General features: G+C 45.3%; 3 protein-coding genes across 15 annotated transcripts in view; 1 reads left to right on the top strand and 2 right to left on the bottom strand.

Moving 5' to 3' along the window:
- LOC122551462 (transformer-2 protein homolog beta-like) overlaps positions 1 to 2,557 on the bottom strand; it is a 40,874-nt gene extending 38,317 nt beyond the window's left edge. For 2 of the 5 annotated variants that reach the window (XM_043693401.2, XM_043693400.2), the window contains exons 1-2: positions 2,377 to 2,557; positions 600 to 639 (exon numbers count right to left, since the gene is read on the bottom strand). In XM_043693401.2, the coding sequence (XP_043549336.1) occupies positions 600 to 639; positions 2,377 to 2,412 (76 nt within the window). In that variant the 5' untranslated portion in view covers positions 2,413 to 2,557. The remainder of the gene's footprint in view (positions 1 to 599; positions 640 to 2,376) is intronic. The other 3 variants (XM_043693404.2, XM_043693405.2, XM_043693403.2) reach the window with 3 other exon arrangements.
- Positions 2,558 to 2,642: 85 nt separating this feature from the next.
- cunh21orf58 (chromosome unknown C21orf58 homolog) overlaps positions 2,643 to 21,843 on the top strand; it is a 306,245-nt gene continuing 287,044 nt past the window's right edge. For 3 of the 9 annotated variants that reach the window (XR_015757639.1, XR_015757632.1, XR_015757636.1), the window contains exon 1: positions 2,651 to 2,856. The gene's annotated coding sequence lies outside the window, so the exon portion shown is untranslated. Of the gene's footprint in view, positions 2,857 to 21,843 lie in introns of all 9 variants that reach the window. The other 6 variants (XR_015757634.1, XR_015757637.1, XR_015757635.1 and 3 more) reach the window with 4 other exon arrangements.
- LOC122551460 (uncharacterized) overlaps positions 15,886 to 21,843 on the bottom strand; it is a 111,894-nt gene continuing 105,936 nt past the window's right edge. Inside the window, exon 18 of the transcript XR_015757630.1 lies at positions 15,886 to 16,017. The gene's annotated coding sequence lies outside the window, so the exon portion shown is untranslated. The remainder of the gene's footprint in view (positions 16,018 to 21,843) is intronic.

Consider the following 21,843-nt stretch of genomic DNA (forward strand, 5'->3'; position numbering starts at 1 on the left):
GGTGCTCTGACAAACACTTTAGGGAGAGTGCCAACATTTAAGCCTCTCTAAATGCAGGATAACAAAAAAACAAACTTCCAGACATATGATGAACAGGGTCTGACCAAAATTAGATCATGCTCAGTGGGTCAATACAAAAAAGGATTTCCCAACCATATTCTGGAGCATTCATACAACAGTTAGGCTTGGTTTGATTCACAAATCAAATTTTTCAAAGCAAATGTTCAGAAGGAAGTACAAAGCACTGCTTTAAATCAGACTTTTTTTGTTTTTTTTAATTATTTGGAATAGCGCCTGCCCAGGTTCCAAGTTGTTGTCAGGGCAACGTAGCATAATGGGGTTATTTGCAAAGGAAGCAAAACATCGATTTGCAAGAGCAAAAATAAAAGGCAATGCTACAAATTCCTAATCTTGACCTATACTGCATTGTGAAAAAGGGGGAGAGGAGAATGTAAGCACCTTCCCAAGCATGGGAAAGCTCTCTTACAGCAGAGATCAACTCTTCACAAAAGCATGAAAGACAGAAGCCCCAGAGAAAAATGGGCAACTACTATTCTTAAATGGAAAGTATTAATGCTGAGCCCTAGTATCTTACTTACAGTTTGGAACTCCCTCCCCCTTGTCTTCTATTGTCGGTAGCTTCGGTTAAATACCACCAGGGTTTTGGGAAAAGGGGGTTAAAGAGAAAAATATTTGCACAGTGATTTGGTAAAATACATTTGTCAGTAAAACTTATGGCAACTGCTCCTTGCAGCAGATATGGTATTACAAAGCTTCAGTATTAAAACGTTAAAGATTACATGCTGCAGTGTTTGTTAAGTGTGGTACGTGGCACACTAACCCCAAATCATACCTGATTTCAGAAATAAATTCAAATCTGCAGAATTGTAATCTGTAGCCCTCCCCCAGCTTTAATTCTGGCAAATAACTACTTTATACGTGCAGGGCAGGATCAAAAAGTGAAAAAAATTCATACCAAGCCATTACATTAATTGGATTAAATATTATATACGCAACATAGACAAGGTACAGTAACAAAGTGTTGAAAATTCTGTGGGTGGGGGAACATACCGAATCATAAATTTGAGCACTTAAATTTCACTGCAGACTGACAACTTAATTAATTACAACTTGAATCCCTAATTTCCTGACTCCCACAAGCTATATTCACCAACTGTCAACAACTATCTTTTACATCCACTACCTGGTGATAACGTTGCATACCACCCCACCCCCAAAAAAGGGCAGCTTCGGATGCTGAGTGGATAGACAAGAACTAATGAAAGAATATATTGTTAAGGCTTGGCACAAACTGTACATATAAACCCAGCGTCCTGAACGTACTGCAGGAAGTCCTGTCCCCACAAAATAAAAATACAAGGAACATACACTAGCGGCTGCAGTTCTGTGTTTAAATCCCCACTCAGGTGCCCCCATTTGAAGTGCAGTGTGCATTTCCAGCGTTGTCCGGTTTCTCAGACTTCCAGAACTCTTCCAAGTCCCTCCTCAAGCCCTTTGCTCCACCAACCTGCAAATTATAACTCATAGCATCCACTCCCAGGGGGCAGAGGAGATAGATTATGGAGAGCCCCAAGACTTTGCAACCAGAAAGGTGCATTGAATAGCCCTTCGCTGCATGATTCACATGCTGCAGGCAGGTGTGGATCACATGCTACATTCCAAGCTCTCACACGCACAGGCTGACACAAATCAGACAAAGCACCCCACTCCCCCCACCTCCACCTCCACACACACCTTATTGGGCTTTAAATTTTAAAGAAGTCCCAAAATAAAAGCGTGCCAATCATCAAATGTTTGCTTCCAGCGAGACGACCCTATTTGATGGCATTCTGGGTCAACCCACAATTTCAAGAAGGCAGCTCACCACCACCTTCTCAAGGACAACTTGGGACAGGCAATAAATGTTGATCGAGCCAACATCGCCCAAATCCCATGAATGACTTTTTGAAAATAAAGTATGAGTGGGAGATGGTCATCATAGCCACAGGAAGGAGCGGAGCGGAAGTCTCACCTCCCTATTATCATTGCCAGCATCATAGAGCCAATCGGAGTGACGTTAGCGCACCGCCTCTCCCGCTCATTGGTGGTGACGAGGATTGACAGGCTGCGGCGATCACGAATGGCAATCCCGCCCATATACGCACAGGAGGGCGGCGTGCCCCGTCATTGGCCGGCCTGGCAGGCGGCGGAGCCAATGAGGTTGAAAGGGAGGGCGGGACCCTCGGGGAAAGGGAGGGGGCCAGTCCAGAACCTTCGGTGAGGAAACACCTCCCACTCCCCTCACCCCCGGAGAACACAAACACAGAGACACCCACACACTGGAGAAAGATAGCACATATCTCGACAAGAACTCACCCTTTCGATGTAGGTTTGTTCTTCGGTGTCGCTCATGTCGGCGGCTGTGAAAACCAAACGCTTCAAAGTATTTCAAGAGTAGGGGAGTGGGGAAGGAAGGTCAGGATTAATAAAGGTGGGGATGAAGAAAGGGATGGGGCTGGGGCGAAAAAAAACAAAAGCTGCAAGCACGAGAGCCACCAACCGCCGCCACCTACCTCGAGCTCTGCGCTTAACAGGAAGTGGCGACAGCACGCAGACGCACTTCCGGCGCCGCGCTTGTTGCCATGCCGAGTTGTTGTTGTCATGGAGGTTGGTGGCGGAGAATAAGTATATTCTTCTACCGTGAGAAATGTATTTGCCTTCTCATACCTCCTCCTTATAAATGCCTGTAGAGAGTGAGTAATGGGAAGCTATTCGACTGGGAAGGGCATCGCAGCTGAAGCCGACGTACCACAAACCGGTCTACAAGATATCCTGCATGTGATTGGTGTTATTAAGGTTTGTCATCTAAATTGTTAAGTTGAGTTGGCTGGCCATATGTTTCTGGACTTTTGGAATCAACGCTTCAGAAAACCAAGAGCCAGCTGTTTGAGTTGGGATACCAGTTCTGCAACACTGTGGAGAGAAAAGTCATAGAGATGTACAGCACAGATACAGACCCTTCGGTCCAACCCGTCCATGCCGACCAGATATCCCAACCCAATCTAGTCCCACCTGCCAGCGCCCGGCCCATATCCCTCCAAACTCTTCCTATTCATATACCCACCCAAATGCCTCTTAAATGTTGCAATTATACCAGTCCCACCACTTCCTCTGGCAGCTCATTCCATACATGTACTACCCTCTGCGTGAAAAGGTTGCCCCTTGGGTCTCTTTTATATCTTTCCCCTCTCGCCCTAAACCAAACCCTCTAGTTCTGGATCCCTCACCCCAGGGAAAAAGACCTTGTCTATTCTATCCATGCTCCTCATGATTTTGTAAACTTCTATAAGGTCATCCCTCAGCCTCTTGCTCCAGGGAAAACAGCCCCAGCCTATTCAGCCTCTCCCTGTAGCTCAAATCCTCCAACCCTGGCAACATCCTTGTAAATCTTTTCTGAACCCTTTCAAGTTTCACAATATTCTTCTGACAGGCAGGAGACCAGAATTGCACGCAATATTCCAAAAGTGGCCTAACCAATATCCTGTACAGTCGCAAAATGACGTCCCAACCCCTGTACTCAATATTCTGACCAACAAAGGAAAGCATACCAAACGCTGCTTTCACTATCTTATGTACCTGCAACTCTACTTTGAAGGTGCTATGAACTTGCACTCCAAGGTCTCTTTGTTCAGCAACACCCCATAGGAGCTTACCATTAAAAGTGTATTAAGTCTGGCTAAGATTTGCTTTCTCAAAACACATTATGTGACTGCATAAAAAATGTCAGTTTTGAGAACACACAGTTAGGGGTAAGTTTGTCTTCACTGTCTTTGAAAATCCTCTCAGATGATCTTGTCAGTTGAAGCTCAACTGGAAGCCACATCACCAAAAACCGAAATTGCTTGAAAAGCTCAGAAGGTCTGTGGAGAGGAATCAGAGTGAATGATTTGGGTCAAGTACCCTTCCTCAGAACCTACAAATAGAGTCAACTTAAAGAACAAATCTGAACCTACGCCACTATTTCCAGAGGAAGATAATTCTAAAATACATTTCAGATCCAGGCCAAAACTCCAGTGGTAACAGATTGTCAGGAAAACGACTTAATTAGAGACCAAAAAAAAAGAACTGCAGATGCTGGAATCCAAGGTAGACAAGCAAGACCCTGGAAGAACACAGCAAGCCACGCAGTATCAGGATGTGGAGAAGTCGATGTTTCCAGTGTAACTCTTCTTCAGGACTGTGGGTGGGTGTAAGGGGAGCTGCAGATAAAGGGGATGGTGAAGTGGGGATAGGTGAAGACAGGTAGAGGGTACGACTTTGGCAGCTGACTAGATTTTGGACAATCTATGCTTATCTTTTTCGACTTTAACTGTTACTTGTTCAAAATATTTTTAGGATAATGCTCAACAGACTTTTAGTTTTCCAAAGTTGGAGATTTTCTTTTTCAATAAAAGCAGTTGGATGTTTTAGACCAGTTATAAGCAATTATTGCATCTTTGCTTGAGTATGTTTTTTTTCTTGCAATAAACTAGTTATTTCTCTGTTAATTTAAGGAGTCTGTTTCTAATACTTTACTATATTGTCTAATATCTGTATATTGGAGATATAACTTCTCGTCTTAAAATTCAATTTACTTTCTTTCAAGTATTTATTCAATTCCCTCCAGAAAGTTACTGGTGAATCTTTTTTCTAAAACCAGTCTTTCAGGCAGTGCAATCCAATTCAGAGAAATGTGAGAAAATGCTCATCTTGCATCTGTTTTTTTTTTACCATTGGGCCATGTTAGTCAAGAAGTGACTGAATCAAAACTCTCTTTTGCACTATCATCCAAGAGGATTCCACACCATTGACAGAAAGAGCAAATGATAAGGCATCCACTAGCTCAGGAGAAAATGAGGACTGTAAATGCTGGAGATCAAAGTCAAAAAGTGTGGTCCTGGAAAAGCACAGCCAATCAGGCAGCATCTGAGGATCAGGGGAGTCAACATTTCGAGCATAAGCTCTTCATCTTCTTTCTGATGAAGAGCTTATGTTCAAAATGTTGACTCTCCTGCTCCTCGGACGCTGCCTGACTGGCTGTGCTTTTCCAGCACCACACTCTTTGACATCCACTGGCTCAGTCTGATGCTGGCAACTTCAGGCCCTGATCTGAAAGTTCCATTCAACATTTTATGATGTTTAAAATCTTTAATGGAATATGGGCATCATTGGCTCGGCCAGAATTCGCCATTTTCAGAGGACAGCAAAGAGGCAACCACATTGCTATGGGTCAGGAGTCACATATAGGCCAGACCTGGTAAGAACAGCAGATTTCTTTCTCTAAAGAACATTGTTGGACCAGATGGTTGTTTTTGATAGTGAATGATAATTTCATTGATACTATTACCAGCTTTCAATTCTGGATTTAATTAATTGAATTTAAGTTTTACCAGTGCTGGAGTGTAATTTCATCCATGTCCCTAGAGCTAGAGCCTGTGGATTGCTAGATTGATACCACAGCAAAATAATATGAAACTATGAAAAGCTTAGATAATGTAGCTATGCAAAGCCAAAATTGTAAATGTAATGTGCATTATAATGCAGCTCCTTAAAGGCATAATCCCTGTACAAAAATTGTTGCAAGATAGAAAACATATGCAATTATTTAAGTGTGGATGCAGTGGTGAGCAAGGCACGGTAAAGAAGACCACTGGATGCAGTGGTCATTATGGTCAAGTTTACTTAAGTTTTTCATTTTTTTCTGTGGTGCATACAATGACAGCCATTGAGTTGGGTGTGTGAAGATGTGAGAAGACAGGATACAGGCAGATTTGTTCTTGGAGCAGGTAGTAACTGCACCACTGCAATAGCTCATCCGTTCAAGATTAGAAGTAGGATCAGGTCCATATGCAGTAGGTACTTAGCACTGCAGGTTTTCTCTTTCACAATTCACACTTCTTTCTTATCAACTCACACACTCTTAACACCATCTAATTCCTATCTTCACTGCTCACTTTGACAATTGGAAGCCAAGCACAAAATGACAGCATTTCATTGCAAGCATAGGGCTTTTATTTAATAGCTCTTCATAGGATGTGGGCATCATTAGGTGGGCAATCATTTATTGCCCTGGAGAAGTTGTAGTGACCTGCCTTCTTGAACTATTGCAGTCCTTTTGGTATGCTGCTTGGGAGAAAGTTCCAGGATTTTGACCCAGCAAGAATGAAGGACCGATGAAACAGTTCCAAGTCAGGATAGTGAGTGGAGAGAAACTTGCAGGTTGTATACATGAATCGTGTCTTTGTCTTTCAAGGCAGTCAGGAGGCAAATTATTCACTACAGAATCCCTAGCCTCTGAGCTGCTCTCGTAGCCTGTATTTATATGGCTGGTCTGGTTTTGTTTCTAGTCAATGCTAACTCCCAAAATGTTGATAGAAGATTCAGTGACGGGAATGATCCATTGTCAAAGGGAGATGCTTAGATTTAAATAGTTAGAGATGGAAATTACATGATAATTGTGTGGTTCAAATGCTACTTGGCACTTGTTAGCCTAAGTCAAAATATATTCCAGATGTTATTACATATGAACGCAGACAGCTTTTGTATCTGCAAGTCACTTTTTTCTGCTTTTTTGGACTCTTGATGGTCAAGAGCTTCAAGTTCCTCGGAGTTAATGTCACCAACAATCTATCTTGGTCCATCATGTCGGCACTAGACAAGAAAGCACAACAATGCCTCTACTTCCTCAGAAGGCTAAGGAAATTCACAATGATTCCACAATGTGTCCATAATGATTCTTATCAATTTTTACGATGCACTTTAGACAGCACCCTATCCAGTTGTGTCAAAGCTTGGTATGACAACTGCTCTGCCCAAGACCACAAGAAATTACAGAGAGTTGTGCATGCAGCTCAGTCCATCATGAAAACCAGCCTTTCTTCCATTGACTGCTGCCTCTGGAAAGCAGTGACCATAAAGCCCTTCCCAGCCCAGTTATGCTCTCTTACACCCTCTTCCATCAGGGAGAAGATACAGAAGTTTGAAAACACATATCAACAGATTCAAGAACACCTTCTGCCCCACTGTTATCAGACTTATGAACAGATTTCTCATATATTAGAGTTGATCTTTCTCTACTCCTTCTCTGCAACTCTAACACTATATTTTGCATTCTGTTCTATTAACTTGATGTACTTATGGAAGTTATGATTTGCCTAAATAGCATGCAAAACAACACTTTACAGTATATCTTGGTACATATGACAATGGTAAATCAAATCTTGACAACAGGGTTTAATCTTAATTTCTCTGCTCATTATCACTCTGCAGAGTTGTATTGTGACATTGTGTGTGTGTTTTGGTGTTCAAAATTAACAGTAATTAGCTGTGTTGTATTTGTCCTGCTTTTTATGGTTAGGACATACCTGAGCAACTTTCCACTAGCTGTGTGGAAGCCAATATTGTAGTTGCACTGGCACAGATTGGCTAGGGGCACGACTAATTCTGGAATGTTAGTCTTCTTGTTGATCGACATTGAAGTCCCTCAACCAGAGTACAATCTGTGCCCTTATTACCATCAGTGTTGCCTCCAAATGGTGTTCAACATGGACCAGCATTGAATTATTGACTGAAAAGAAGGTGATAGGTAGCAATCAGCAGGATGTTCCTGTGGATCTGATGCCATGAGATTTCACAGAATCCAGAGCAAAATGTTGGGCACTCCCAAGGCAACTCTATCTTAAGTGCAGATGCCTGCGCTGCCAACTCTGATGGCTATGCCCTGTCCCACTAGTAGGGACGGTTTATGGTAGAGTTTAAGGCATTGTCTCTAAGGATTGATATCAAGAGTACAATAATGTCAAGCTGTTGCTTGACTAGTCTGTTGCCAGCTGCCCCAATTTTGGCACCAGCTCTGAGATGCAATGAGGAAGGACGTTATTTCACTTTGTTTTGGGGAAAATCACCAGTCTCGGAGTCAGAATCGGGGTTCAATGACAGAGTTTATTGCACGAGGAAATACCGGAGCTCCAGGGAGAGAAAGACACCAAAAACACAGTGGTCAGCTGCGATTCTTCTCTCAACCCGGAGCACATGTCAAGATAATTTAATGCATCTTGTGATACAATAGGTCAGTGATGAGATTATTGTCTTTGTAACATGGTTTGTTTGTGGTAATCATTGCAGAATTGTTGATAGTTTCGATACAGTCTTTGTCAGTTCCACCGCAGCCTTTGTTAATTTCAGTGTGGTTGTTGTTAGTTTCAGCACAAACATTGTAAGTTTCAATGTCTGCGTGGAAGTCCATTGCTCTAGTAATGGGCGCTAATCGCTCTTCCTGAGAAGGACGATTACTGCAGCCCTGGCCAATAGCATTTCGTATTGCGTCTGTATCAAGCTGTTAGCATTTCTATCAAAGGTGTTGGCTTGACCCAGACACTTTGGGCAGTGTACGTTACTTATGTGTATTCTCTCCCCCACCTGCTTTAAACTAATCAACTGGGTTGTGAGTGCATGGTGCTGTCATTCTGCCCCAGGCAGTGTCTGTATTTGCCCTGGTATCTCTCTCCATATTGTGGTCCGGCTCAGTGGCCATCTTGTGTGTCTGTGTGCCTAGTGTCACCCTGCCCGTGCCATCTCCCACTTCACTCCCCCCTTTGTGGTCAAGGGGGCGACTTTGGAGATCTGCCACAGACCACCCAATTTACATGTAGAGGTAGGTCATCTCTAGGAACTCCTCCTCCCGAGGGATATCATCGAGTGCCAATTTCGTTGGGGGCTCTTCTGTGGTGACACTCGCTGCTGGTACAGTTCTCGTCAGTAGCACTTTACAGCAGAGCTTCAAACACCCAAGGCCCACACAGCATGCCAGCAATGAGGAGAATTGTCCTGTGTGCCAAATAAGGTCCCCAAGATTTACCTATCAACCAATTCAGCCAACAGTCTGTAATTGTGGCTCGAAAACCGTCTCGCTGGTCTCTGATTTCTTGATGGATTCTGTAACATTATAAGAGGCATCAATAACATGGGTAATTCAATGGTCACCAATAATTGTGCAAACTCCCCTTTGCTGTGCGAATTGGTAATCCACCATGTAACATGTCTGCTGTGAGTCTGAGTTCAGCCAGCTCTGTGTTAATTGCTTCCAGAGCTTTCGAGGTATTATTGCCTAGGATAGTCAGATAATTACGGTTTTTAGCACTGACAACCCCTGCTGTGCCCCCGCAAAGATTGAGATCCCAGGAATCCTTATCCCAATGTTGACCCCAAAGTGGTGGGGCCTGCCAGTCAGCACAGAACTCCTGACTGATGGAGTGGATCACTATCCTTCTCCGAATATATCCCCTGCTGTGGCATGGTATAGTAAGGGGTGCAATTGTCCCTACTGCAAGTAGGTTTGGGAGGTCTGGGGTATCTGTCGCGTAAGTCCCCTTAAATAGAAAAACAAATCCCTTCGCTGCTTGGTAACAGATATTGTCTTGTCCTTCTGTTGTCTGTCCATCCATGTCTCCCCCGATTCTCCTTGCTGGTAAGTATCAAACAGGTATGTCCATGTGGCAGAGCTGACATGGGTGCCATTGCACTGGCCACATATGAATTGTCTGCCTGTGGTCATATTCAAGCATGCAAGCAGGTGTAGATAAACTGTCCCTTAGTGACTGTACAGCGCTGATAAGTGCACTGAGTCTGGATGTGTGAGTCGTCTTTGGGAACCAGGGCATAAATGCATTCCCATCCCTGTCCTGTGAAACAGAGTGGGTTTTAAATGGGTCTTTCCTTCCCTAGGCTGGGGGGACTGGCCCCATGGCTCAGTGGTCCTGCCCAGCTGCACACATCTACCCTGGGGTCCCTGCTTGTATTTCCCTATCTGCCCTTTACACGGCATACCCGAGGTGTCCACTGTATACAGGTGGTGAGGGGTCCACACCGGGGCGGCCACAAGTAGGGATTCCACTGATTGCGCCAGAGGGTAGCAGGCAGTTCAGTTCCCATGCAAGGTTCGGTGGGTTTTATAGAAGAGGTTATCCTCAAATCCTGACATGTTCCTGATAGTCATGACACTTAAACACAGTGGAAAACATATAGTTAAAATAAAGTTAACAAAGTCTTTGTTTTCGTCAGGAGGATGCAGTCATGCTTCTGTGTGGTTTGTTCTGTTGTATTTTCCAGTATTCCCCACGGGATGACTGTCTTGTCCACCATTCCTGCCTGTACCTGGGGAATGGTCAATGACATTAGTTTGGTCACAGGAGTCTTTAAAGGGTTTTAGTTGGCTCCAGTGCATCCATGTGCCTTTCCCTTTAATATCTATGCAGGCACAGGATTTCCACATTTATTACCACGGTGTATGGCCCATTCCATTTTGGGGCAAAGTCTGGTTTGTCGGGCAGTGCTCGCACTAGGATGCGGCTTCCTGCTGCTGGGACCTCAGGGAAGACTTCCAGTTCCCTGGCCTTGACCTCTTTATCCTCTTTATCAATTACAGATTTCCGCATCCCTTTCAATTGGGTGCGTAATTCTATGAAATATCACCGAATTTTGTCTTTTAGTGGACCCACATCAGTGCCACCGTGATTATTGTCTCTGGCAATTGCATTGCTCGCCTGGTCATTAATTCATGTGGTGTTAGCCCGGTTGCCTGATTTGTGGTGGCTCTTAATTTCATTAGTATGACTGGCAGCACTTCAGCCCATGTTCTGCCTGAGGTTTGCATAACCTTAGCTAAAGTATTTTTGAGCATTCTATTCATTCTCTCTACCATCCCTGAGCTCTGGGGGTGATAGGGAATGTGAAATTTTTGTATAATGCTGAGTAATTGGCAGACAGTCCTCCCCACCAAGGAATTACCTCCTCCGCTAATATTCTGGCTACAGTGGTCGCAGTGCAGTTTTTGGTCAGGAATGCCTCTACCCACCAGGTGAATTGGCCTGATGACCAGGCAGTATGTTTTCCCAAGGGAGGGTGGTAGTGGCCCTGTAAAATCTATCTGAAGGCGTTCCCAGGGTCCCCTACGTCTGGACTGGTGTCCCATCCTAACTTTTATGGGTCTCCTTGGGTTAGGTTGTGCACAAACCATGCATCTGCGGCAGTACTAAGCCACGTCTCTTCCCATTCCCTTCCATATTACCCTTTCCCTAGGCTTGCTATCCTGGCCTCTTTACCTGTATGGGAGAGCCTGTGGTGTAGTTCAAGCAATGTGTTCTGTACACACGCTGGTGCTACCACCTTGTCTGCTTGATTCCAGACACCATCCTCCCCTTTGATTGCCCCCTGCAGTTTCCATTGCTCCCTCTCTTCCTGCGGGGTGTCCTGTAGCTATTGAACTTGGATAGCGTCTTTGGCTAATTCAGTAGTGGCTATTGCAGCCTCATTAATGGCTGGTTGCTCTTGGGCTCTCTGAGCTGTTCAGTCTGCTGCCTGGTTTCCTTTGAATTTTAGGAGAAAGTGAGGACTGCAGATGCTGGAGATCAGAGCTGAAAATGTGTTGCTGGAAAAGCGCAGCAAGTCAGGCAGCATCCAAGGAGCAGGAGAATCGACGTTTCGGGCATGAGCCCTTCTTCAGGAAGCCCTTCCTGAAGAAGGGCTCATGCCCGAAACATCGATTCTCCTGCTCCTTGGATGCTTCCTTTGAATTTTAGCCAATTTGGGCTCTCTTTTGCTGGCTCCTTTTGGTGGGCATTTATTTTTATTACTGCAGCCTCTTTTGGCTGTTCAGTGGCATGCAATAATTGGTATCTGATAGGGGCTCCCCCTATGGTGGTGAACCCTCTTCTATCCCATGCCACCATGTAATCATGGACTACACCGAAGGCATATTGACTGTCTGTATATATATTCACAATTTTTCCTTTTGCTAGATCCAGTGTTTTGGTGAGTGCTACCAGTTCTGCTACCTGTGCGGACTGACTTACATCAATCTTCCCGGACATAACTGTTTCTGACTTATCATTTACCACAGCCCATCCTGTTCAGGGCAACCCTGCTACGTATTTTCTTGACCCGTTCACAAAGACAGTCTCCTCTGTTGTGTCTCGAGGGGTATCTTTGAGTTTCCCCTATCCTCATCCCCACCTATATCCCCACAGTTGTGTGGTTCCCCTGCATCTAGAATTCCCTCAGCTGGGTTTTCTCCTAGATCCATAACTATTACCACGGTCCAACATTGGGCTAAAAGAACAGCCTCCCACTTTGCCCTTCTCATATTGGAGTCGAAAAGGTCTTGGAGCTATTCAACTACAGTCGGAGCCTTATATCCAAGTTCACAAAATTGGCTGAAATGATCCAGAGATTAATTAAAGTTTCTCTGTGTTTAGCATCTCTACTAGGGTGTGTTTAGTGTGTAGGATTACTATGGGCTCGCTGACCCTAACGGCCCAAGCAGCACAGTCTCAGGCTGCTATGCACGTGGGCAACCCAGTGACTACCGGTCCTTCTGTAGTTTAGTAGTACCCTTTTCCTGCTCCCGTGGTCTTGAGTGGCCTTGCGGAGTAAAATCCACCCTCATTATTACAGTGGATGTGAAAATCCTTGCTGGGATCTGGCAGTCCTAGCAGGGGGCTGATATGAGTTGAGTTTTAAACTGACTGTATGCCTCCTCCTGTTCTGGCCCCCAGGTTACAGGTTTCAAGGCGGGCTTGCCTCCTTTAATTAATCTCTGGATTGGTTCAGCCAATTTTGCGAACTCTGGTATAAAGCTCCCACTGTAGTTGAATAGCCCCATGACCTTCCTGACTCCCCTGACAGTGGCAGGTCGTGGCATCTGTTGGATTGCCTTATGGTCATTGGGCATTTCTTTGAGTCCCTGGGATATAAGGTGTCCTAGGTATAAGACTTGTGTTTTGCCAATCTGTGCCTTTGTGAGCCTGACTTTTAACCCTGCAATTACCAATTCCTGTAATATTAGACATAAAGCTTCCTGATGTCCTGACCCGGACTCTAAGGCAATTAGGATCTTATCTACATATTGTAGGGCAGTGAAATCCTCTGGTAAATCTTCTCCCTTCAGAATGTTGCTCATCATCCTGTGAAAAATCGTGGGGCTTGTGGCAGGCTTGTACTGCCTGTTCCTTACTGTAAAAGCGAATTTGTTCTGGGACTCGGTGTAATGGGATAGACCAGGAACTGTTGGCTATGTCTAAAACAGTAAAAATCTTGTGCTCAAAGGCCAAGCCGTTTAAAATAGTGGATGGGTCTGCTACTATGGAGTGCAACTTGGGGGTGACCTTATTTAGTCATGTACAATCAATGGTGAGCCTGTAGCTGCCGTCAGGCTTTAGTACTGGCCACGTTGGAGAATTGTACTTGTGGTTACTTTTAGGATTCCCTGTTTCACTAGTCCTTGCACTATTTCCACAACTACTTTTTCTGCTTCGGGTTTTATTGGGTATTGTCGTTGGGGCTTATGCTCCACTCCGGGAACCCCTATTGGGTCTATGTTAACTTTGTTTCTGCCCATGCTTGGGGGACGGAGGTGCAGATGGCTCCAAATTCCCCCTTTTCAAGGTTCCAGTCCCTACTGGTGACCATAGCCACTTTGATAGTTTCAAGGTGACTTGTAAGTTTCCCAATCTCAGTCTTCCGACCATCCTGTCTGGGCAAAATCAATTTCCCATTTGCACAATCGATTAGAACATTATATTCTTTCATGAGATTGTTGCCCATTATGGTGCCCTCGTTATTTTGGCATATACAGAATCTCATGGGGATATATACTGTTTATTTCTATGAGGGTAGTTTTGCTTAGGTAAGCTGGTGCTTTATCCCCTCCTACCCCAGTCAGAATAATTCATTTATTTGTGTGGGGTAAGGGTAGGTTTGTGATAAATACGGCCCCTCCTGTGTCTACTAGCATTTCACATTTCCTTCCTCCTATAACACAGGTACGTAAGTTCTCCCCTCTCCTTTGCCCTCATCCTGTAAGTACGTAAGTTCTCCCCTCATCCTGCACCCTGCTAGACCACTCAACTAGATCATCATAATCCTGGGACATTACCATTTTCAGGATGGCTTGGTGGGCACAAGACAGCCCATGTTTAAAATCGGTGTTTCAGGCAGGAGCCCTTCATCAGGAATAAGCCCTCCATACTCATTCCTGATGAAGGGCTCCTGCCTGAAACATCAATTTTCCTGCTCCCCGGATGCTGCCTGACCTGCTGTGCATTTCCAGCACCACTCTAATCTTGACTCTAATCTCCAGCATCTGCAGTCCTCCCGATCTGGGTTTACTTGCCCTGAGTATTCCTGATATATCCTAAGTAATCATTCTCCATATTCAGCAGCTCCTTCCCCTTTAAGTTGCTTAGTGGTCGTGATCTTGCTCCAGTGGTTGGGAGCATTTTCTAGCACCCTTTAAAGTCGGTGAAGGGGGCCTGCAGGGCATCTATCTCAACTGTGAGGGCAATGGCATCTGTCCACCATCCTCCCCTAAAGTCTCAGGCTGCTGTGGTGTAGGGTCCATCAGCTACCTGCCTCCACTTGTCCGCTGGGCAAGCTGCCCGGACCAGCTGGTGTATGTCTCTCAGGTTGGTGCCCTACCCATACACTATCCAGCTCTTCCCAGAACCTGGTGTTTGCACTCCGGGCTGTAATTTGCCCAGGGAGGCCATAATCTGCTGCCTCGCCTCTGGGGTTAAGGGTTTATAATTTGTTTTGGGTTGTGATTCTGTTCCTCCTCTGGTTATGGATGCTAAGTGAAACAGTCCAACAGAGGGAACAGTTGGTCCCTGCTGGATGGTTTAGTAGGAGGGGAGAGAGTCAATTTCTCTTGTATTTTTTTCTCATGTGAATTCTTGATCCTTTATCCTGCTCTCCAGCTTTTTAACTTGTTCCTGGTCCTTTCTCCACCTACTCGGGTAGGCACTCACTTGTTCAATTAGGCTTGCTAATTGGTACACTAACATTCCCCTATCTTTTTAATTTTATTCCGTTTCTGCTTGCGTATCCACTCTCTCTGTTGTGCTAATGTCTGGGATGGGCCCCAACCCCTTTTCTTCATTTGCTCTGTCAACCCTTGTCTGTCTGCCTTATATTTCTCAATAAGGAAACCTGCAGTATCCCTTTTGAAACTTTGATCTGCCATTTAGCAGATTGCGTATCCCTAGATACCACCAACAGGAAAGTGTTCCTAACCGGTGGGGACTTCTGCACCCTCTGGTTAATAATACTGTCCCAGCACCGTCTGTACGGCTGTTGCAGCCTCCTGGCAAGGTGCTCTCTACCGGTGAGACTTCTCTACCCTCCCAGCCACCACTACTCCCCCAATACCTCCTGGTAGGCCCAGAAATCTACCTCTAGCCCTGCATGTTCTCTACTGGTAGGACTCCTTGCCTTCCCCGCCACCACCATTATTCAAGCTCTGTTGTTCTACTACGGGCTGACCGGGTATCACGGTTACTCAGTGTCCACGCTCCCCACCTTGGTTACGTGTGTTCCACTGAGGTTTGGCTCTTTGTCAGAGTGATCAGCTCCTCTTCCTCACCACATTGGAAATTACAAGTACAAACAGCACCCAACGTTTAACTGAAACTCTAACTGGACTCTGTGTTGTTTGCCCCTACAGAGTCCAGTCTTACCTGACTTTGCCACTTGTGCTTCACAACTCCTAGTGCCCTTGGCACCTCAATTCCCACTTCAAATCCCAACCTTCAGGTGGGGGGGCTACCCCTCTTAACAACCGGTTTAGAGCAGGGCTTTTGCCCTCTGACTGTTTCAGCACAAGTAGCAGGTTCTTACAACAGTTAATACAGTTAAACACTTATTCTCCACAGGCGTGCACTAAAAAGAATTTTTAACTCAGTCCTGGAGCAAATCAGACATTACAATCAGTATACCTTTTAAACTGTGTCTTTGGCTTGGTCTGACTCTTCCAGTTTGCAGGTACAAATTGGTTCTTACCCCAGCCCTCCAGTTGTGGCCTTCGAACAGGGCACCAGTAATAAGAACCCTGCTCGCAGCACCAATTGTTGTGGGGAAAATCATCAACCTCGGAGTCAGAGTCGGGATTCAATGACAGAGTTTATTGTACAAGGAAATACCAGAGCTCTGGGGAGAGAAAGACACCAACAGCACAGTGGTCAGCTGCGATTCTTCTCTCGACCTGGAGCACATGTCAAAATACTTTTATACATACAATAGGTCATTGGTGAGATTATTGTCTTGTTAACATGGTTTGTTTGTGGTAAATATTGCAGAATCGTTGATAGTTTCGATACAGTCTTTGTCAGTTCCACCACAGCCTTTGATAATTTCAGTGTAGTTATTGTCAGTTTCAATGTCTGCGTGGAAATCCATTGCTGTAGAAATGGGCACTAATCGCTCTTCCTGAGAAGGACGATTACTGCAGCCCTGGCTATTAGCACACTATATTGAGTCCATATTAAGCTGTTAGCATTTCTATAAAAGGTGTTGGCTGGACCCAGACACTTTGATGGGCAGTGTACGTTACTCACATGTTGTCTCTCCCCCACCTGCCTTAAACTAATCAACTGGGTTGTGAGTGCATTGTGCTGGCATTCTGGTGGCCCCAGGGAGTGTCTGTATTTGCTCTGCCGTCTCTCTCCATATTGTGGTTCTGTGGCCATCTTGTGTGTCAAGTAAACAACTGATGGCTCTTGTGTGTCCATGTGCCTAGTGTTACCTTGCCCTGTGTCATCTCCCACTTCAATTTCATTTTCACTTAGTGAAAACATCTAAATTAGAACACTGGATTTACATTCATTTACAATTACACTTACAAAAATTACTGTCAATAAATATATATCATTTACTGTCATGTATACTTTTACAAGAAAAATACAATGAAAATTATTTTAAGACTCCTTGCCATGGCACCTATAATAATGACATAAATTAGTAACAGATATTCTCAGGGAAATACATGACATAGGGAGCACTTGTTGCGAGTGCTGGATAGGTTTGTCCCACTAAGCCAAGTGGTAGGATGGAGGAACATTGGATGACAAGACTCTAGTTCTCTGTGGGAAGCTAGAGAATTGATTGCTGGGCCTCTTGCTGAGATATTTGTATCATCGATAGTCACAGGTGAGGTGCTGGAAGACTGGAGGTTGGCTAACGTGGTGCCACTGTTTAAAAAGGACAAGCCAGGGAACTATCGACCAGTGGGCCTGATGTCGGTGGTGGGCAAGTTGTTGGAGGGAATCCTGAGGGACAGGATGTACATGTATTTGGAAAGGCAAGGACTGATTAGGGATAGTCAACATGGCTTTGTGTGTGGGAAATCATGTTTCACAAACTTGATTGAGTTTTTTGAAGAAGTAACAAAAAGGATTGAGGACGGCAGAGTGGTAGATGTGATCTATATGGACTTCAGCAAGGCGTTCGATAAGGTTCCCCATGGGAGACTGATTAGCAAGGTTAGATCTCACGGAATACAGGGAGAACTAACCATTTGGATACAGAACTGGCTCAAAGATAGTAAACAGAGGGTGGTGGTGGAGGGTTGTTTTTTAGACTGGAGGCCTGTGACCAGTGGAGTGCCACAAGGACCGGTGCTGGGTCCTCTACTTTTGTCATTTACATAAATGATTTGGATGCGAGCATAAGAGGTATAATTAGTAAGTTTGCAGATGACACCAAAATTGGAGGTGTAGTGGACAGCGAAGAAGGTTTCCTCAGATTACAACAGCATCTTGACCAGATGGGCCAATGGGCTGAGAAGTGGCAGATGGAGTTTAATTCAGATAAATGCGAGGTGCTGCATTTTGGGAAAGCAAATCTTAGCAGGACTTATACACTGCATGGTAAGATCCGAGGGAGTGTTGCTGAACAAAGAGACCTTGGAGTGCAAGTTTATAGCTCCTTGAAAGTGGAGTCGCAGGTAGGATAGTGAAGAAGGCGTTTGGTATGCTTTCTTTTGTTGGTCAGAGTACTGAGTACAGGAGTTGGGAGGTCATGTTGCGGCTGTACAGGACATTGGTTAGGCCACTGTTGGAAGGATGCATGCAATTCTGGTCTCCCTCCTATCAGAAATATGTTGTGAAACCTGAAAGGGTTCAGAAAAGATTTACAAGGATGTTGCCAGGGTTGGAGGATTTGAGCTATAGGGATCGGCTGAACAGTTGGGGCTGTTTTCCCTGGAGCGTCGGAGGCTGAGGGGTGACTTTATAGAAGTTTACAAAATTATGAGGGGCATGGATAGGGTAAATAGGCAAAGTATTTTTCCTGGGGTCGGGGAGTCCAGAGCTAGAGGGCAGAGGTTTAGGGTGAGAGGGGAAAGATATAAAAGGAACCTAAGGGGCAACATTTTCACACAGAGGGTGGTATGTGTATGGAATGAGCTTCTGGATTAGTGGTGCTGGAAGTGGTGGAGGCTGGTACAATTGCAACATTTAAAAGGCATTTGGACAGCTATATGAATAGGAAGGGTTTGGAGGGATATGAGCCAGATGCTGCCAGGTGGGACTAGATTGGGTTGGGATATCAGGTCGGCATGGACGGGTTGGACCATGCTGTACATCTCTATGACTCTAAATATGGAACATCTAGTGAAGAGGAAGAAGGAAGCTTACTTCAGGTTGAGGAAGCAAGGATCAGACAGGGTTCGAGAGGGTTACAAGGTAGCCAGGTAGGAACTGAAGAATGAAATTAAGAGAGCTAGAAGGGGGCATGTAAAACCCTTGAGAGGTAGGATTAAACCCCAAGGTAAGTGAGGGACAAGAGAATGGCAACAGAGAGGGGAGGGCCGATCGAGGATAGTGGAGTCAGAGGAGGTCCTTAATGAATACTTTGCTTCAGTATTCACTATTGAGGGGAACCTTGTTGTTTATAAGGATAGTGTGAAACAGGCTGATATGCTTGAACAGGTTGATGATGAGGAGGAGGATATGCTGGAAATTTTGAAAAACTTGAGAATAGATATGTCCCCAGGGCCAGACAGGGTATAGAGATGGAAATGTGTTGCTGGAAAAGCGCAGCAGGTCAGGCAGCATCTAGGGAACAGGAGAATCGACGTTTCGGGCATTAGCCCTTCTTGTCGTCTTGCACTTCCAAAACTCTGTGTAATTTGTAATACCTGCCACTTAATGCAGATCAAGAAAGACTTTGCTTGGGGTAAAGGGAGTGAGTGTTAGTCTTTTCACTAAGATTGACTGGTGTTGTTGACAATACATTCTTTCTTCTACTACAGCCACATCCAGTGGAAATGAATGGATTGATAATTCCTTTGGATACTGTCCACTCTTCAAGTGTTAAGTGTGTTCAAATCTATATTTATGACTTATCACATTTAATAAAATTTATTTGGTTTTCACATTCTCACCTTGTTTATTGACTTTGAAGTATCAAGTTAATGATTCACCAAGTGAACTAAAGGCAGTAATACAGCAGTGATACTGTAAGGAACTGCTTGCTGTGTGTGTGTAAATGTAGAAGAACCATGGTGCTTCAAATGCTTGTTGGGTTGTTTGCATTAGCTAAATTAGTTCCCTTTTACAAATCTCTGTCAAGAACCTCTCTGTAGAGAACGTCCAATCCCAGCAACTTGCTGAAGTTATTTCCCACTTTCAGAAAAACTACAACAGTAGTCCACAGAATGATGGAATGAGAGTCCATATATTCAACTTCCAATAAAGTATGTAATTCTTGTGGAGATCTTTTGTAGCTTCTGACTGTTGGTTTCCTGGACCAGGAAAAAAGGCAATGGTAAAGTGGAATGTGCCTGGCTTTGAGTTCCAATTCAAGAGGATCAGGCGATTTCTCCAATTAGAATGGGAGTCCAAGTCAACAGGATGCAAAGATTATTGCCAGAGGTGCAGCAATCTCATTCCTCGCTTCCCGTAGTAACCTTGGATATATCTGGCCCGGCCCTGGGGACTTATCTATCTTGATTCTTCCCAGAACTTCCAGCACATCCACTTCCTTAATATTAATCTGTTCAAGCTTTTTAACCTGGTCCACGGTGTTCTCACTATCAACAAGGTCCCTCTCTCGAAGGAATACTGAAGCAAAACATCTCATTTACGGTCTCCCCTACCTCTTCAGACTCCAGGCACAAGTTCCCTTCGCTATCCCTGATCAGCCCTACCCTCTCTCTGGTCATTCGCTGTAAGGAATACTGTAAAGAAAAGCCGGTGAGTTTTACGCTAGTGGTGGTAAGTTGTTGGAGGGGATTCTGAGGGACAGAATTTACATGTATTTGAAAAGGACTGATTAAGGATAGACAACATGACTTTGATTGCATTTTTTGAAGAGGTGACAGCGAAAATTGATGAAGGCAGAGAGATAGACATTGTTCATATGGACTTCAGCAAAGGTTCAACAAGGTTCCGCATGATAGGCTCATCATAGATCACAGAATCCCTACAGCATTTGGCCCAACAAGTCCACACTAAACCTCTGAAGAGTATCCCACCCAGACCCATTCCCCTACCCCATAACTTTTACATTTCCCCTAACTAATGCACCTAACCTACACATCCTTGAACACTACAGGCAACTTAGTATGATCAATTCACCTAACCTGCACATCTTTGGACTGTGGGAGAAAACCGGAGCACCCAGAGGAAACCCATACAGGCACGGGGAGAATGTGCAAACTCCACACAGACTGTTGCCCAAGGCTGAAATCCGAACCTGGGTCCCTGGCACTGTGAGGCAACAGTGCTGACCACTGAACAGGTTAGATCAGAGTGGTGCTGGAAAAGCACAGCCGATCAGGCAGCATCCAAGGAGCAGGAAAATCAACGTTTTGGGCAAAAGCCCTTCATCAGGAATAAAGGCAGGAAGCCTCCAGGATGGAGAGATAAATTGGGATGGGGGTGGAGGAAGGTAGCAAACAGTACAATAGGTGAATGGGGGTGGGGATGGAGGTGATAGGTCAGAGAGGAGGGTGGAGCAGATAGGTGGGAAGGGAGATTGGCAGGTAGGGCAGGTCATGAAGATGGTGCTGAGCTGGAAGGTTGGAACTGGAGTGAGGTGGGAGGAGGGGAAATGAGGAAACTGGTGAAGTCCACATTGATGCCCTGGGATTGAAGTGTTCCGAGGCGGAAGATGAGGCGTTCTTCATCTGGGCGTTGGGTGGCGAGGGAGCAGCAGTGGAGGTGGCCCAGGACCTGCATGTCCTCGGCAGAGTGGGAGGAGGAGTTGAAATGTTAGGACACAGGGCGATGGAGTTGATTGGTGCGATTGACCAGGAGATGTTCCCTGGAGCGCTCTGCGAGGAGGCATCCAGTCCTCTCGATGTAGAGGATACCGCATCGGGAGCAACGGATACAATAAATGACATTGGTGGGTGTGCAGGTGAAACTCTGATGGATGTGGAAGGCTCCTTTGAGGCCTTGGATGGAGGTGAGGGAGGAGGCGTGGGCACAGGTTTTGCAATTCCTGCGGTAGCAGGGGAGGGCGCCAGGACAGGAGGGTGGTTTGTTGAGGGGCGTGGACCTGACCAGGTAGTCACGGAGGGAACGGTCTTTATGGAAAGCGGAAAGGGGTGGGGAGGAAAATATATCTCTGGTGGTGGGGTCCGTTTGGAGGTGGTGGAAATGTCAGTGGATGATATGGTTAATGCGAAGGGTGGAAAGTGAGGACCAGGGGGTTCTGTCCTTATTACGGTTGGAGGGGTGGGGTTTGAGGGCAGAGGTGCGGGATGTGAATGAGATGTGTCGTTGGGCATCTTCAACAACATGAGAAGGGAATTTGCGGTCTCTAAAGAAGAAGGCCATCTGGCGTGTTCTGTGGTTGAACTGGTACTCCTGGGAGCAGATACGGCAGAGGCGGAGGAATTGGGAATATGGGATGGCATTTTTGCAGGAGGTAGGGTGGGAAGAGCTGTAATCCAGGTAGCTGTGGGAGTCGGTGGGTTTGTAAAAAATGTCAGTGTCAAGTCGGTCGTCAGGAATGGGAGGGAGGTGT

The sequence above is a fragment of the Chiloscyllium plagiosum genome, unplaced genomic scaffold, assembly GCF_037043375.1.
Source record: "Chiloscyllium plagiosum isolate Xiang-an unplaced genomic scaffold, Cpla_swu_hap1 HiC_scaffold_7, whole genome shotgun sequence".
Classification (NCBI taxonomy): Eukaryota; Metazoa; Chordata; class Chondrichthyes; order Orectolobiformes; family Hemiscylliidae; genus Chiloscyllium; species Chiloscyllium plagiosum.